This window comes from Coccinella septempunctata, chromosome 6 (assembly GCF_907165205.1).
Source record: "Coccinella septempunctata chromosome 6, icCocSept1.1, whole genome shotgun sequence".
In the NCBI taxonomy this organism is placed as follows: domain Eukaryota; kingdom Metazoa; phylum Arthropoda; class Insecta; order Coleoptera; family Coccinellidae; genus Coccinella; species Coccinella septempunctata.
Window position 1 is genome coordinate 21,056,787 of NC_058194.1, and position 16,836 is coordinate 21,073,622.

The 16,836-nt window shown below is 34.3% G+C and overlaps 2 protein-coding genes across 2 annotated transcripts in view; one reads left to right on the forward strand and one right to left on the reverse strand.

Annotated features, from left to right (window-relative positions):
- Positions 1 to 16,836, reverse strand: part of LOC123315842 (protein sickie) — a 224,497-nt gene that overhangs the window by 178,218 nt on the left and 29,443 nt on the right. The window lies entirely within an intron of this gene.
- LOC123315844 lies at positions 12,786 to 14,020 on the forward strand. Its single transcript, XM_044901729.1, has 2 exons — positions 12,786 to 12,923; positions 13,658 to 14,020. The coding sequence occupies exons 1-2, from the start codon at positions 12,869 to 12,871 to the stop codon at positions 13,954 to 13,956; spliced, it is 354 nt and encodes a 117-aa protein (XP_044757664.1). The 5' UTR covers positions 12,786 to 12,868; the 3' UTR covers positions 13,957 to 14,020.

A 16,836-nucleotide genomic window follows, 5' to 3' on the forward strand; every position in this document is an offset into this window, starting at 1 on the left:
AAGTAAAATAAAATGTAAAATGCGTACCTACATACGAACAAGAAAGGAAAATTATTGTCAAAAGATGATTTACAATAATTCAGAAAAAAAATAACGAAATATTATGTATAACTATGAATGAAGAGATATTATAATAAAAAATTAGCCTTACACTTTTTATGAGTATAAGTTAAAAATAGTCCGAATTTCACTTTATTTTTTTTTCTGGTTTCTAAGAAAAAAATTAAAAATTGATTTCCAGGTGCCATCTTTAGGGAGCTGTATTCAAGCAGGGGCTGTTAAAAAAATTAATATGAAAGGCCAACAATATTTGACAAGAAACCACTCTTCAAATTTATTCGCAACTATATTAATTAACAACCTGTTTGTTTTTGAGCTTTTCGAAATTTCGAATTTTCTAATTTTGAATTATGCAAATAGTAGATATTCATAAAATATTACTATGAATTATTACAATGCTCTTTGATTTTATGGATAATCCTAGCTGAGACGTAGAAATGATTGAAGATCAAATAATTTGAACATATGAAACCGCATATCAAATATCTATTGAAAAGAAATGAATGATGTCTATAGGGCAGCCATTTCATCATGGTACAAGCAATATTGAGTCTTTTATAAGCAATAACTTTTATGACCGCTGAAGAAGGCGCCTACCCAATTAGAGTTATATGTTATATGGGCACCTATTTCCATTAAATTACTTTGTATATAATCCCTTGGAATAGAGAAAAAATTAGAGGATATTGGACTTATGATTTCAGCAAATTACTGGGCAAAATCTGTTTCGCATTTGAGGAAAAATAATTCAGAATACATTCACCATGTGACGATTCAGTAGATAAACATTTGAGTACGAATTTATTTCAATCGAAATTGAGCTAAGTGTTACACTACACATCTGTGGATTTTTGCATTCGGTCGAAGTACCCAATTTTTCGAATTTCACAGATATTTTTTATTCCTGAACATCAAATTAATCGAAAACGCTGGATTATACGAGAAAATATGAAAAATAATTTTATTTTACAAAGCTTTCAAATATTCATGACATAGCGTCCAATTTAGTTTCAAGAGTTGGATTCTTTGAATTTTTGGTATTTTTATGGTACGTAATGGTCATAATGAGAAAACTGGAATACGTTGGCGATATCTTGTGTTAGAAACAGATTCATCAAATAAATGAAAAACTACATTCCGAAATTCATTTCATTCGATAAAACAGTCTGAGACTAAACATAAAATTTTTTTATGGTTTTTCATTAGTCTGTGTCTCTATGTCTGTATATTTTAAACCGAGCCGATTCGGAAAAAATGGTGAAAGAAAAAAGTGTTTTTTTCTTCACCTCAAGAATCTACTCTTAAAATATTTGTACTTTTTCTACTAGTCAAAAACTCACCCTCTATAGGGCTACCTTTTTGGGTGTTGGAAGTTCTTAAGACACTTTTCACTGAAACCACCAAACATCAACCGCGTGTCTGAATTCACCTAGTATTTTTTTACCGTTGAAAAGCCCATTCAATTGGATAACATTCTTGTCTTGTGCAATTTTTCCTTGAAATGCAAAATTTTTGAGAAAAATCTAAAGTTGTGAAAGCAGTTCGAGATTCATTTGGAATTGTACTTGTGGCTGAAGTTCACAATAATGAAATGGATTAATTTTTTGACAGTTCATTATAATGATTTTCATTTGAATAGGATTTCTAACGGTTTAAAAATTTTCAAGAAATTCAAATACGCGGTTATTGTTTAGTGGTTCCAAAGACATTGTGACCCAGTAAAAGGGGTACATCGCCAAATGCACTATGGGATTTCGCAGATCAGAAAACTTGCTCATATCAAATTCAGTGTTGTTGTAAAATTCCAGGAAACCTAGCTGGAAGTATCAACACGTACTCGTTTAACAATGAAACATTTCCATATTGATGAGATGATGCAGGAAGACCCTGTCAAATAAGAACGTCAAAAATGTCGACGTGATGAATTCACTCAGCCACCCTATCGGAAGATAATGACAAGAAATGTTGACAAACCTATTCCGAACACATACTGGGAAAATGAACTTATCTGCCTTCGTTTTTCCGAACCCCTGCGATATTATGGGGTGTGAAGAAGAGGGTTGCCCCACCCGGGAAATTCAGCCCGTAATTACTTGTAAATTGACTTCATAAGCAATGACACTCGAGTAAGAATCATAGGAGCACTGCTCTAAGATTGCCTCCACTTTGAAGGGGTGCAAAAATTCGAACGCAATCTTGACGGGGCTTCATGGCCGTAAGCACTACATTCATGTCAGGGGTTTGTGTTAACTTGGCTAAGGACATACGATAAGAAAGTCATGACAGCATTCTGCAGCAAATTGCTGTTTTACGAGGACTGTAACTTGAAGAAAACGAGGTTCGATCAAGGTTGGGAATTTCATCAGCTTCCGCAAGAAGAATTTTCAAATTGCTAGGCAATTCTTGATTCTGAGCCTACCTCACCTATATGCAACAATTTTGGCACGTGCTTGAATACAATTAAAACCACCTGACATAGATTTTGCCTTCACTAAATTGACTAAGTCGAAACTGTGTCCAGGATATAATTTTCAAAAGGATCGAATATACAATCAACCCTCTTTTGGTGTCTGGAGGCAGTTATGAAGTAAAACATTTTTGGCGGACGTATTTTAATAGAGACAACAAACCAAATTATGATCAGTTGAGCATTCACCGATTTTCCACTTTGGTCATTCAAACATTCCCATTAGAAAGCAATAATTAAACATAAATAAAAAAAATTTCCGTCTTTGTCTTTGCGTTTCTTGTTTTATTTGAATTTGCAGCTATAATTAGTAGAAAGTATCACTTCTGCTGAACATATATTGAGAAAAAAAAATTTTTTTGGGCAATTCGAATCGAAATGATTATATGATTAAGTTTTATGGTATACTGACTGAGTTGATATCCTCATCATCAATCATTATTCACGAAATAATCCAGAGAAAATATTGGATAAGATTCATTTGCTTTTAATAAAACAGACTATAAAATTGAAAAAAAATCTTTCGAATTATGTCAGCTTCTTTTCATGTCCAATTAACATTTCCTGTATAGTGTTAGTTGCGTGTGAAACGAAATGGTATCAAGGTACAAATTCTAATTCGTGCATGAAATATGTGGGGTTAGTTTAAACAAGTGACAGACGTCCTGATGATAATAAGGATCCGATTAAACGAATGCCTGTTTGATTAATTACATTTTTCGTAGCTGAATGAAAATGCCTCAAAATGTAATGTGATATTACAATGGAAAATGGAAAAATCCAAAATGATTTCATTTTTAATTGATTTTGTTTCAGAGATTGGGAGTGAAAACCCTAAAAAGTTTATGAAGAGATGATGAATATAGTTCAATCATACAATAAATTTTCAGCAACAATGTTACCAGCATCGAAAACTGCATGAATGATTTAAACGGAGAATTCGTTATTTAGGAATAATTGTTAGCGAAAAAGGGCATGAAATAGACATGTGGAAATTCATAAAGATGTAGTTTAGTTTACTACAAAATGTTCCACATGATGAGACGACACTGCTTCTAGATCTAGAGTTTAGACATGATTTTCCTAAATAATGAAAGATAATGCTAACTATTGACAGTATTGACTAACTTTATATTTATGTAATCGAAATTCCATGAAAATTCACCGATACTATTGATTGTATTATTTTCAGACTTATAACTTATAAGAATTTAATATCTAAGAATATTGCTCATGTTTTCAAGAGATTGCAAACTTTTTCAGGCATAACTTCGAGTTCAAGGACCAAGGTTAATTTCTAAGTAATCCTTATTTAATTATTTTAAATATTCTTTTTCCTCCATACAGGATCTTGCCCAGGAAACAGGAGTAGAAGGGATTTTTGAAAATTCAATTAGTAGATTATATTTAGTAGAATAAAATTTACAATAACTGTTCGGTCTAAGAAAGAGAGACCTTTCAATGGCTTGGTTGATTTTAATAGGTTTCAGCGAATTCATCATCAAGCATGCATTCTCTTCTTATTCTTATATTCAAACCTAATCTAGGACTTGATAGACTTTAATATGCAACGTGCATTCAATAAAATTCGTCGTCAAGTGGGCTATGTAGTTCTGACAGCATCAGACACAGAATATCAACGTCATAAATTCCGAAGCCTACTTGATATCACATTTTTTGTTATGTTTCATTATAATATAAGCAGGATATTTTTTATAATTCTTTCATGTTCGAGTGAACCATAATTGGTTATTAATTGTGTTCCTGATTTTTGTTATTTCTCGAGTTTATTTTATAATAAAATATTAAACATTCAAATAATCTCATTATCCTCCTTTCAGTTTCAGGTCATCGAATTATTGTATTGTAGAAACTCTGACATAATTCTTCACTGCTCCCACAAACCAAATTAAGCCCACAGTGATTTTATCCGACCAAGTTTCCATAACTAATTTGCGAGATGTCCTGGACGCTTCCTTTCCTTAAAATATTCATCCGCTCCATCAAAGCCCCCCTAATTTGGAGGTGACACGGCATTCACAATTCGGGACAGATAAAGATGGCTTTCTTGACGAGGGTGAATCATCAACACGGAAACCTCAACAAGCCACTTCAGATCCCATAACAAAATTGGTATTTTCGCCCTTCTCCGAGCCCTGGATCACTGTCGGCTCCAATTCCTCCTTTCTTAAATGGCCCACGAGAGCTCTATTGTAATCACCTATTCCGTGGTGTATTGCAGAAGGTTGCGGGGTTTGTTAAACCATGATTTATTGCTTTTTAATTCGATTCCCGGTTGATTCGACAGGGATCAGTAAATAGAATGGACTGATTCTGGGGAGGTTCAAAGGACTTCGCTGTAGATTTCAATATTGGGTAGATTGGGTAACCGTCAAATAACTGACTATTACTATGAACCAAAAACCTGCACCGTTAACGTATTGAAAAATACTGTGTGGTTTGACAAAATGAAAAATCTCGAATGAACCTGTTCACCGGAATAAACTAATATCATTTTATGATGCTCAAAGCTAGCAGCAAAATGAAACATTACTGCTTCGACAAAAAATACAATATGGCTTTCGCAAATATCGGTCAAGAAGTCACCTACTCAGCTAAGTGGCGTTTGATAAAATTTCAAAATACACTGATTATTTACGTATTGTTGAAGGCATAAGTTATGTGTATACTCCATTCACTTTTATTTTAGCACTCGGTGGGCTATGGAAATTTGACACATTCCACTCTGTATAGTATAGTACGAAAATGTGGGTTTATGATGCTTGTCGAAACATTTTTGGGTTAGTTGTATGGAAAATACAAGAGATTAGTATAATATCATAATATGCACTAGCTTGAGGAAAGTTAATGTTCGTTATATTTTTTGGCTAAAGTTTGAATACGTTACATCAGTTATAGATTTCAAAAATATTAACCCGAAGATGAAATGCATATGATGCAGTGGTTGGGAATGGGCATCTCCCGAAGGAATTAACACATAATTACAAGAATGTTAAATTCCTCAACAAAAATCATCTTGCATCAATATAAGTAAAAGAAATTAAAGAAAGTCAAGATGAACTTCACCTTTGAACAAAAATTTCACATGAATAAACAATTAACAGGACAACTGGCACGTATTTGTGGCTGTTCATCTTAATACATACATTTATATAATAATAATTATTATTGGAAGGATTCTCGGAAGACATCAAAATGAAGTTTGGACTAGAAAAATGTGGACTGCTGAACATAACGAGAGGGAAAATAGAAGATGGTACGTTCAAACTCAAAGAAGGTGCAGAAATTGAAGCATTAGAGGAAGGACTAACGGAAGAGTTCACCCGAAGATTGAGAAGGATAATGAGAACTGACCTTAACAGCAAGAATCTGATAAAAGCTATCAATACCTACGCTTACTCGGCGCTGAGCTACTCATTCAGTATCATCTCTTGGACCATCACCGATTTAGCAGCCTTACAGAGAAAAATAAAGACGATGCTGACTAAACACAATAAACATCACCCCAAAAGCTCAATAGAACGGACCGAGCTGCCACGACATCTTGGGGGTAGAGGAATTGTTGATTTGTCCAACCGTATGACCTAGGAAATTGAGGGACTTCGAAAATATTTTCTGAGCAAGGCTACTTCATCAGAACTCCATCAAGTAGTTTGTGTTGCTGATACTTCTACACCGTTAAAGCTACAGGAGGACCACTTGGAAACCGTCGAACACTCTGCAGAAAGTAAAATGCAGAAACTGATTGGCAAACCTTTGCATGGGAGGCACCAGAACGAGGTCAACCATGATTACGTCGACATATCTGCTTCGAATTACTGGTTGACTTCCGGAAGGTTGTTTCCTGAGACAGAGGGCTTCATGCTCGCCATCCAGGATCAGGTGATTCCAACAAGGAACTACATGAAATATATCGCCAAGGATGCCTCAGTGGCGGATGATAGCTGTCGTTATGGCTGTGCGACACATGAAACTGTCCAGCACATCACCGGGGGATGTCAGAAGTTCGCGGGCGCGGAGTACAAAAATAGACATGATGCTGTTGCCAAGATTCTTCACCAAGAATTGGCACTTAAACACCAACTTCTAAGTTCAAAAAAGGTTCCTTATTACAATTACCATCCGGATGCTGTATTGGAAAATGAACATCACATGCTATACTGGGATCGCACGGTTCTCACAGACCGGAAAATAACCCACAATAGACCAGACCTCATATTGCTCAATAAGGATGAGGACAGAGCACTATTAATCGATGTGGCGATTCCAAATAATAACAATCTTCTAGATAGGCACACTGAAAAAATTTCAAAGTACAGAGATCTCGAGGAGCAAACCAGGAGACAGTGGAAGCTGAAAGATGTCAAGACCATCCCTATTGTCATATCATCTACAGGCCTGATACCGAAGAAACTACTAGAGAACTTGAGGAAACTTCAGCTGGACGAAAATATCTATAGAGTCAGAGTCATGCAGAGGGCGGTGCTGCTGGGAACGGCGAGAATTGTACGCAAGTATTTGAGGAACACCGTCTGCTCCGACAGGAAGTGCGGGTGGAGCAGGAATCCTACCTACAGCAGGGAGCCGAGGAGCGACCCGAACCCGACCACCACCACGAGCCCGAAAACCTGGAAAGGGCTCCAACAGAGCTTAATCCTTTTGATATCTGAGATATCTGGGATATGTGAATTTTCCTCTGGAGAGGAGTGTGAAAGCCGCAAGGCTAAAGTCATTAGGTATTTATTGGTACCTTGAGACATTTACAATGTATAGGACAAGTCAAATGAAAAATAGAAAAATCAATTTTCGGGAACTTATTCTACGATGACATTCATCGAAAATCCTGTAGTAAACTTTTCTCATTAATTCACTCATACATAAAATTCTCAAATTGCACAACTTTTTTTGCTTTCAAAAAGCAACTGAATTAGCAATGGAAAATATGTAGTTGCATTGAAATCAAAGGAAACACGATAAAATTGTTTGCGTGCAAAAAAACTGCTATGAATTTTTCTCCCATGAGGGGTAACCGCTCTTGTTCCCAAATTACATCTCTTTGAACCCGAATAATCAAGTCTATTTCCATGCAAATTCTACGGTAGGAGGGGTTCAGCACAGATCTCGAATACAGATATGTCAAAGCTATCCCCATATTATCTCTTCATTCATTAAAATTCGTTCGGTGCATTCTGACTAACAGCCATACAACTGTGCATGTTTCGCGTCAGGGTAGGGATGGATCATAGCAACGGAATTTGATTAATTTTGGAAAACTGTAATGGAATTCCGCCACTCGGAGGACTTCATTAGTTTATTCATCCAACAATTCCAGATATTTATTTGTATTATTATAAAATTATTGCTAACGTGTGCTGCATCAATATCTCTACACAAGCATCAATGTTTGGACAACACAATAATATTCAGATTATGCTTTTACTGTTATGATATAAAAATATTATTGTTCCCTGAACTGAATGTTCTTTAATTTAGGCGCCCCACGTGTTACAATGCATGAGCCATTCAGTTCTGTACAAACCGTACATTTTCCACACACACAGCCTTGTCTCAGAAAGACATTTCACTATGCTCAGGGAAAAAAGAAAATCCCACATAATTAGTAAAGATGTTATTAGTTATCACATTTCCATGTACGGTTAGTTCTATTGAAAGAAAAATTACTCTTACGGTGACTATCGAAAAATTTCCAAAAAGATGAAATCATTTAAATGATCGTCAAGACCTAACGGCTGCATCGAGCTCCATAAAATCTTCAGATTTTTAACTAGACGAGTTGCTCTTTCAAAACATGTATCATATTTCCATCTACGGTTAGTTTTATCGAGAGAAAAACTACTCTAACCGTGACTATCGAAAAATTTTCTGAAAGATGGAATTAAATGATCTTCAAGACCGAACGGCTGCATCGAGCTCCATAAAATCTTCAGAATTTCAACTAGAGAAGTTGCTCTTTCAGAATAAGTATCACATTTCCATCTACGGTCAGTTTCTTTGAAAAAAAAATTTATCTAACGGCGACTATCGACAATTTTCCAAAAAGATGGAATCAATTAAATGATCGTCAAGACCGAACGGCTGCATCGAGCTCCATAAAATCTTCAGATTTTTAATAAGAGAAGTTGCTCTTTCAGAATATGTAAAACATTTTCATCTACGGTTATTTTTTTTGAGAGAAAAACTACTCTAACGGTGACTATCGAAAAATTTCCAAAAAGGTGGAATCAATTAAATGATCGTCAAGACCGAACGGCTGCATTGAGCTCCATAAAATCTTCAGATTTTTAACTAAAGAAGTTGCTCTTTCAGAATATGTATCACATTTCCATCTACGGTTAGTTTTATCGAGAGAAAAACTACTCTAACCGTGACTATCGAAAAATTTCCAGAAAGATGAAATCGATTAAATGATCGTCAAGATCGAACGGCTGAATCGAGCTCCATAAAATCTTCAGATTTTTAACTAGAGAAGTTGCTCTTTCAGAATATGTATCACATTTCCATCTACGTTCAGTTTTATTGAAAGAAAAATTTCTCTAACGTGACTATCGATAAATTTCCAAAAAGATGGAATCAATTAAATGATCGTCAAGACCGAACGGCTGCATCGAGCTAAATAAAATCTTCAGATTTTCAACTAGAGAAGTTGCTCTTTCAGAATATGTACTTACACAGCTAAAATAATAACAATTCCTTCCTCCCAATCTGTCATAATATGAACATCGTCGACATCACCATGGCAAAACGTCATATCCCAATAGGTTTCCTGACATATTATTTCTCAACCCTTCGGGGACATTGCAATAGATGAGGGCGACTTCAATTACCTCATGGTTCACCGGTCAATCTGATTTCTCTCAAGGCGCGCGTCCGCAAGAGGGGTGCTGGTTGTTCTTTTCCTCAGCATTGTCGCCCCCTACGTGGTTCCCCATTCAACCTATATCGTATTAACATCCCTCTTCTACCGTCCTTTTCGGAGAACAAATATTGACTTTCGTATCACAATCAGCCAGGGATATTTCAGTTTTCTTCGCAGGTTCGAATTGTGTTTATTATGCCTGGTGGGTTTAGATTGAAATGTTTGGATTGCCGTTGCATTCAGCTTTTTCCACACAATTTTTTATTTCATATAGATCCCATACGTCCTTGAGGAAAGAGAAAGACTTTCAATTGAGAAATCTTTCCCAGTGAGAATTACATCTTTCAAAATTGAATAAAATACGAAATCTTCGAGATAAAAGCAATTTTTTCTTATTCTTATCGGCAATTATTTTTCGAATTTAAGCAACACATTATTCAAATAACAGGATCGAATTCAATGAAACACATTTTCGATTTCTTTGTGCAATAAATCAGGTGGTATTTTATTGATGCATGTTTCATGTTTGATTTTATTGCTTCTTCAGCTCGAGGTTTGTTGGCATATACTAGACTTCAAATATCGATATTTATCAACATTTGTATGAGATTTCGAGTTTGGCTAAATCATCATATTATTATAATTACATGTATAGTCTCCAGTTTCATGCAATCCCTTTCATTTTGTATCATTCTATACCATATAACACACCTGGAAGGTGTGTCTTTGACTTATACTTTAGAATAAAAATCTTTTTTCATCAACAACAATTTTCCTAAGTCTTATTCAGCTCAGTTAATTTCTGCACTCTTTTCATTCAAAATGAAAGTAGTTTCATGAGGGAACTCGATAAACCCCCACACATAACTTTTTAGATCCTAGATTTCCCTGCCAAATTTATCTCTCCTACTTATTTTATACTGGAGCATTACCTTTATTCACCTGAAGAAGTTAAGATATAGATATTGATATTGATAGCGAAGCCATGTATAGTGGTCAAAAAATCATCGTTACTGGAAATCATGTAATTAATTTCATTGGTTCAAACAACATTAAGGATTGGTGTGCACGACATTAGCACACCAATCCTGAGATGGAACAAAAACAATAGCTTTAATCACGTATCTTGTTATTTGTTTGGTTCACAACACCATCACACTGATGATCAATGGACATGAATTCTCGCTCATAAAAAAGAATCCTACAAGTAAAAACAAAAAATGAACGCAAAATTAATGGAATAATGGGCAGTGAAAATGACGAATCTTGCTTTTTTTACGTGTTTCGACGATTCGTAGAAATTGTACACTGCTCAATCAGAATGATAATTTCTCACTCGTATGATCTACACGCCATAACCATGAAGAAGGAATATCATTGCTAGTTGAAATAAACTTAACTGTTCCTTTCTCTCCCTATAACAAACAAGTGTAAATTTATAGGGTTCTGTTCGAACTACTTATATTATATATACTTGCTCTATCTCAAATGAGAGTCAATAATTTCCTTTATCTCCAAATATCCCTACGTCCAAAATTTTTTCTGGTTGTTCCATGTCGCATATGGTCCAATTACTCCTCGTTATTCGAAAAGATAAAGTTAAAAGGTTTCCATTATCTTTAATGAAGAAGAGAAATGGATAATTATGTTGATATTTTCGAAATTTGGGTAATTAAAGGCGATCATTAAAAATTCTGGAACGAACTGGTACATGCAAATTAATTTTATTCCAGCACCTAAAGGAAATGCCGTACCTACTTGTATCGAAAGAAATTTAATTTTTTTTTTATTTGGTCACCCCGACAGCATATCTCTAATGGCTTTGAGTATTCAACTCAATACTCAATGCTACTAATGTTAGTGGAAATCAAATTGCTCTTGAGTGTTTCTTCTGAATATTGATCGAATGTTTTGAGATGACATATGGTCATGTGGAATAATTCATCTTCAGTTTGGTATAGCTTCATAACGTTATACAGATAGAAAACCTCAAAAATTTGTTAATGTAAATACAGGGTGTATTTGACCGTGAAGCTTTTTTCTTCAACAGAAGTTAGAACTGGTCAAAATGAAGCGTTTCACCAAAAATCACCTATATAAAACTTTCAAAATGACAAAGTTAAAAAAAAATTGAAAATGATTAATGAAATAGATCCTCATACCACCCTAGATCGTTTGTTAGCTTTTCCACTCAAAGCCGTGGGAAAAAAACTTATCTCCTGATTCGACCATGTGGTTTCGTTTAGGATATTGGATATTTTATATAGACAATTTTTTGGTTAAACGACTTATTTTGATGAGTTCTACCTTCTGTCCAAAAAAAGCCTCTCCTCTGTAAACACCCTTTATACGTATACCTAATCATAGGTATCGAAATACTTGGCCAAATATGAACAGAAAAGAATTTGGAGAGTAGCTATAACTGTATAAAATTTGACTACAATTGCATGCCCCCCACATGTTTTAAAGTAAATCTGACATATTTGTCAAAAGCAACTTATCAAAAATCACGCTTTTGTATTGAAAGTATCGAAATGAATTCCTCAAAATGCATCTAAATCTATGCTGCAGCATTGATTTGGTTCTTATGGATCCAACAACTTAAATAGAGCTAGGAACTAGAGGTAGATTAGGGACTGACTGTGCCAGACAAAAATGGGCAGATTTCGGACAATGGCAAAAAATTTGATCCAATCTTTTTTTAATTTAATACTAATATATTTGTTGTCGAGACTTTTGTGTTTATAATGATAATTACAAAAATAAAAAAACAAATGGAGGAAAATTAAAATTCTACCCCAGACGTTCTAAGTTGCTCTACTCGAAATACCTAAGTTTCTGTTAACTATACCAGGTCATTTGGAAGACAATCGTCCAGCTCATAAAATTCTATTTATGATAAGGAATTTTGTGGACATATAGGCAATGAAAAAAATTGTTCAAAAGGAATAGGTAGTTGTCTGCTTTTATTTTTCTTGCTTTCTTTCACTTTGTTAATTTTGTTAAGTCTTTGTTAAAAGCTCCAATCGGTTAACAAATGTTTATATGAATGATGGGAACATTGTAATAGAATAAGCCAGTTCAAGACTGTTGGTTGCTTTTCTTCTACATATTAAAGCCAAAATCTCAGCTTTTATTTCGCCACTTTGACGAAACAGCGTTAATATCATGAGATCGAATAAAAATATATCAGAGAACCGGGGCAATGTACGTACGTACTATTCGACGCATACCATCTCTATTCGATCTGAAGTTACGAAATAGAGCCGATTCACTAAAAGCTTCAGGATAAGATACCAATAATTACATAAAATGAGTAAAATGACATATAATCTTTCGATTCTTTTTATAGCCGTTTAACCTTCGGAAATAATTGCAAAAATTTTGTATATATATAACGCTCATGCTTCTAACAATCGAGACTTGTGATCCCTTCTGCAGAAATGAAGTATTTTTTGCTACTTGTAGTTTTCATTTCGATCTACTGCATCCAGGAAGGCAAGAATATCATTTATTACATCATGAATATATATTTTTCATTGGGTTAAATGGCTGTAGAGGTTGTAGTTTTATATTTTTTTTCCTAATTCTTTAGTTACAGAGGTATGCCACAAATGAAGTCTTGTGATCAGAACTACTCAAATTTTTCGAAAAATTCGTAATGTGCGAAATTGAATGTTACTCATTCCAAATATTCTGAAGTCAATAATGGCCCTTATATGAGAAAGATTTTTTTTTACTTAACCACGATGGTCAAAAGATTATTTTCTCAGATTTCAATATTGCTGTATAGTGTAGGTACAGCTATATCTCTAAATTACGGGTCTCTGACTATGGTTTCGATCAAAAAATTTGATAGATCAGTGAATAATGGCTGTGAACAATTGACGAATTGTACAATCTTAAGGGGAAGTAATAACTTAAGAATCTCCATCCAAAAACGGCATTCACTAGTTCTTAATTTTTAGTTTTTAATTTTTAACGCAAAGCATTGATTTTTTTTAATTGAAGTTGAAGGACATCTAGATGTCACACCGTCACTTTTTTCCATTTTAGTTGATTTTTTATCATAAAAAAAATTGAACTTCAGTTTCTCATCATCATTTTTCGACGGTTTTTCAACATATTTCGATAAAAATAGCGTCGGGGCACATTTTATTAAATTTTTTACATGTATTCTAGGAATTACACAAGACTCTAATGAATGAAATTTATATCTAATATTTTTTCAGGTTACACGGATGATGATGACGATGATGATGATGAGCTGACATGTTTCAAATGTAAATCACCCAGTTATTATGAATGCAGGGTTGCGGACGATGCAGGCCCGACATGTTTTGGAAAATACTGCATGGCTTACATATACCCGGAAAAAATCAAGGGTTTCGCTGGAGGACAAGGGAAGAAAGACTGGTATATCAGAGGTTGCACTGATGATAAAGATTTTTGTAAAGGGGAATCACATAAGGCTTGTACTCTTTGCACCGAACATGAATGCAATGTAAAGACACTCCCTGAACACTCTTGAAAGGGGAACTTATAATGGCAGAAATAAATAAATGATGGAACTTAAATAAATTCATACCAATTCATTTCATGTCTTGACATTTACAATTAAGTTGAATTACGGCAACTTCTGAATGAAGAACAAATTTTTTTTTCTGGTATGGAAAATAATTTTCAAATTGTGGTTACCCTCCAGGTGCTGAACTCACCGAGTGCTGCTTAGATTCCACACAAAAAATCCAATATTTAAAAAAATAGAAAGCTGGTTGAAAATAGTTTTTGGAGTCAAAATTTGAAGGTGTTCATGCAAAATGCGAGCTCCATCTGGCGGTTAGTTTATAAGATGCAGAATTATTGTTCTGATAATAGTTATAAGAAAATTGCATAGGTGTTCACATAATCACTACACTGATATTCTGAGAAGCCTTCTACTTTAAAAATTCAATATTCAAAACTGAATTGAATCGAATTGATTCAACTCAGTGTTTAGTTGAAAGGCATTAAGAGAAATGAATACTCAATCACCTCAACTTTCCATGGGTTGTTTCAAAGTTTTGGGTGACTCCTTCTTCAGGTTACCAAATTCGAAAAAACTGGTTCTTTGATTTTGGTATTTTATGGTACGTAATGGTCATAATGGGAAAAGTGGAAGACGTGGTAATATCTTGTTTTCGAAAAAGATTCATCAAATGAATGAAAAACTATATTCCGAAATTCATTTCGTCCGATAAAACCGTTTGTGAGGTAAAAATAAAAATAACATTTTTTTATGGTTTTTCGATAGCCTGGCCTCAAGAATCAACTGTTGAAATATTTGTACGAGTCAAAGACCCTGTATAAGCAGCGACGAGTCAGTTCAGTACCTGGATGATTGGCCGCCCTACTTAATAATTTGAGCAAGAGCAGAAATGATACCATACTAAAATGGTTTTTATCTCATTCTCTCTGGGCGCTTATTTATTGAGAATTATCTAAAATAATGAATTTATGTTCAGAAACTAGATGTATGGAGTGCGCAAGTTACTTCCCGCCATATTTGACAGTGATTCTATTAGTTATATTAGTATGGTATGAGTAAACTATTATTCTTATTATCATTAACTGTATTCGAATTAAAACACAGAGAGAAAGTGATGAACTATTCAGGGTAGGTACTAATTAACTACAGTAATAAGAAGAGAAATTAGTTCTCTAAAGTCAGTGAGCGATCCAACACCTAGTAACGCAAAAAGATAGAACCTGGATATGGCTTGGGACCCTTAAAATTTCAATTCCTACGCTGAAGAGAAATGGCCTCACAAGTGTTTTTATCACAAATCGTAAAGTTCTCCTCGAAATTTAGTAGCAGCTACTTCTACATTTGATGAATTTGTTGTAAAGCTTGTCATAAACTAAAACTTAATAGAATCAGTGGACCGTTGAGTTTTTTCGATCTCCTAGTAGTTTTGAAATAATCCTTTGAATTCTCAAACTCTCAATATGGCTCCAATAATAAAAAAAAACATTATTCAACATCATATTCGAATTTTGATTGAAATACTGTTGCAAATTCTGTTTAAAGGTAAGCGTCCACAAATCCGCATCGTACGCAACGCACGGATCGCAATAAAAGGATCAAGCGATGCATCCTGGCAGTAAGATACTTGTCAGTGGACGCACTTATATGACTTCTTATTATAGTATAGAGCATTCCAATATACTTCCGATGCGATCCGTGCGTTGCGTACGATGCGGAACTGTGGACGCTTATCTTAAATGAGAATCGCCTCAACGAACGTAGAAAATGAAGCAGAAGATACCTACTGAAAAGCTATTGTTCTTTCGTTTGTTGCACTCTGCACTGATATCATGAATTGGTGACCTAGTATTTGCCAAATGTACCAGTTTTTTTTGAAGATTTGAAGCACGAAAAAACAAAAACAAAACTGATCAGTATGAACAACTATGGAGTATTAATTAGATACGAGAGCCACTGGAGGAAAAAAATTAAAACATCCTTAAAAATCCGAAGAGTCATCAAGAATGATAACACAATAATACACTTTTACACAATTTCTTGAGAAAACTCAACATATAGGTAGCTATACCACAAATAAAGTGAACAACAACACAAAATCAGAGACTGGTATATATTTCGATCATAAGTTTATGTTTTTTTTATTAATGTGTTGTTTCTGTCCTCTTCATAAACTTTTTAGGGTTTTCACTCCCAATCTCTGAAACAAAATCAATTAAAAATGAAATCAACGATTTGAGTTCATTGTCAGGCAACAATTTTTAGTTAATTTGCTCCTGACAAATTAGTGCAAGAATTTACGCAGGAGCAAATCGTTGATTTCATTTTTAATTGATTTTGTTTCAGAGATTGGGAGTGAAAACCCTGAAAAGTTTATGAAGAGATGCAGAATCCTCCCAGAATTAATTTCAATCGATATCTTGTTTCTGTCCGTTTCATAATTCATAAAATTACCTTCTTGATTTTATCAGGTGCCACTTTGCTTTTTCAATTTTTGGCAGATTTGATGTTCAATTTGAAAACACATTAGTTGTTTATGGAGAACGGATCATGATCTATCTGACTAAAATATTTTCATTGTTGAGACGTTGTCTCTTATACGAAAAAATACTGCAAATGGGACACTATATTTATCATAACTTTTTTCACTTCTTTATCCTCGTATAGTCACCTTATTCTTGTGTTCAGGAAGATTGCCTAAAAAATACTCATTATTGCTTTGGCCGTAGTTATCACTATATGAAATAACGTCTAATGTTCCATTTAATTTGATTTTTATCGGTTGTTTTTTCGAATTGGTGAATTTTAGGTAGGTACATATAAAAACATATACATATAAATACATAGAATTCCTATTTTGAGAAACCAATCCAATATTTAGCCAAA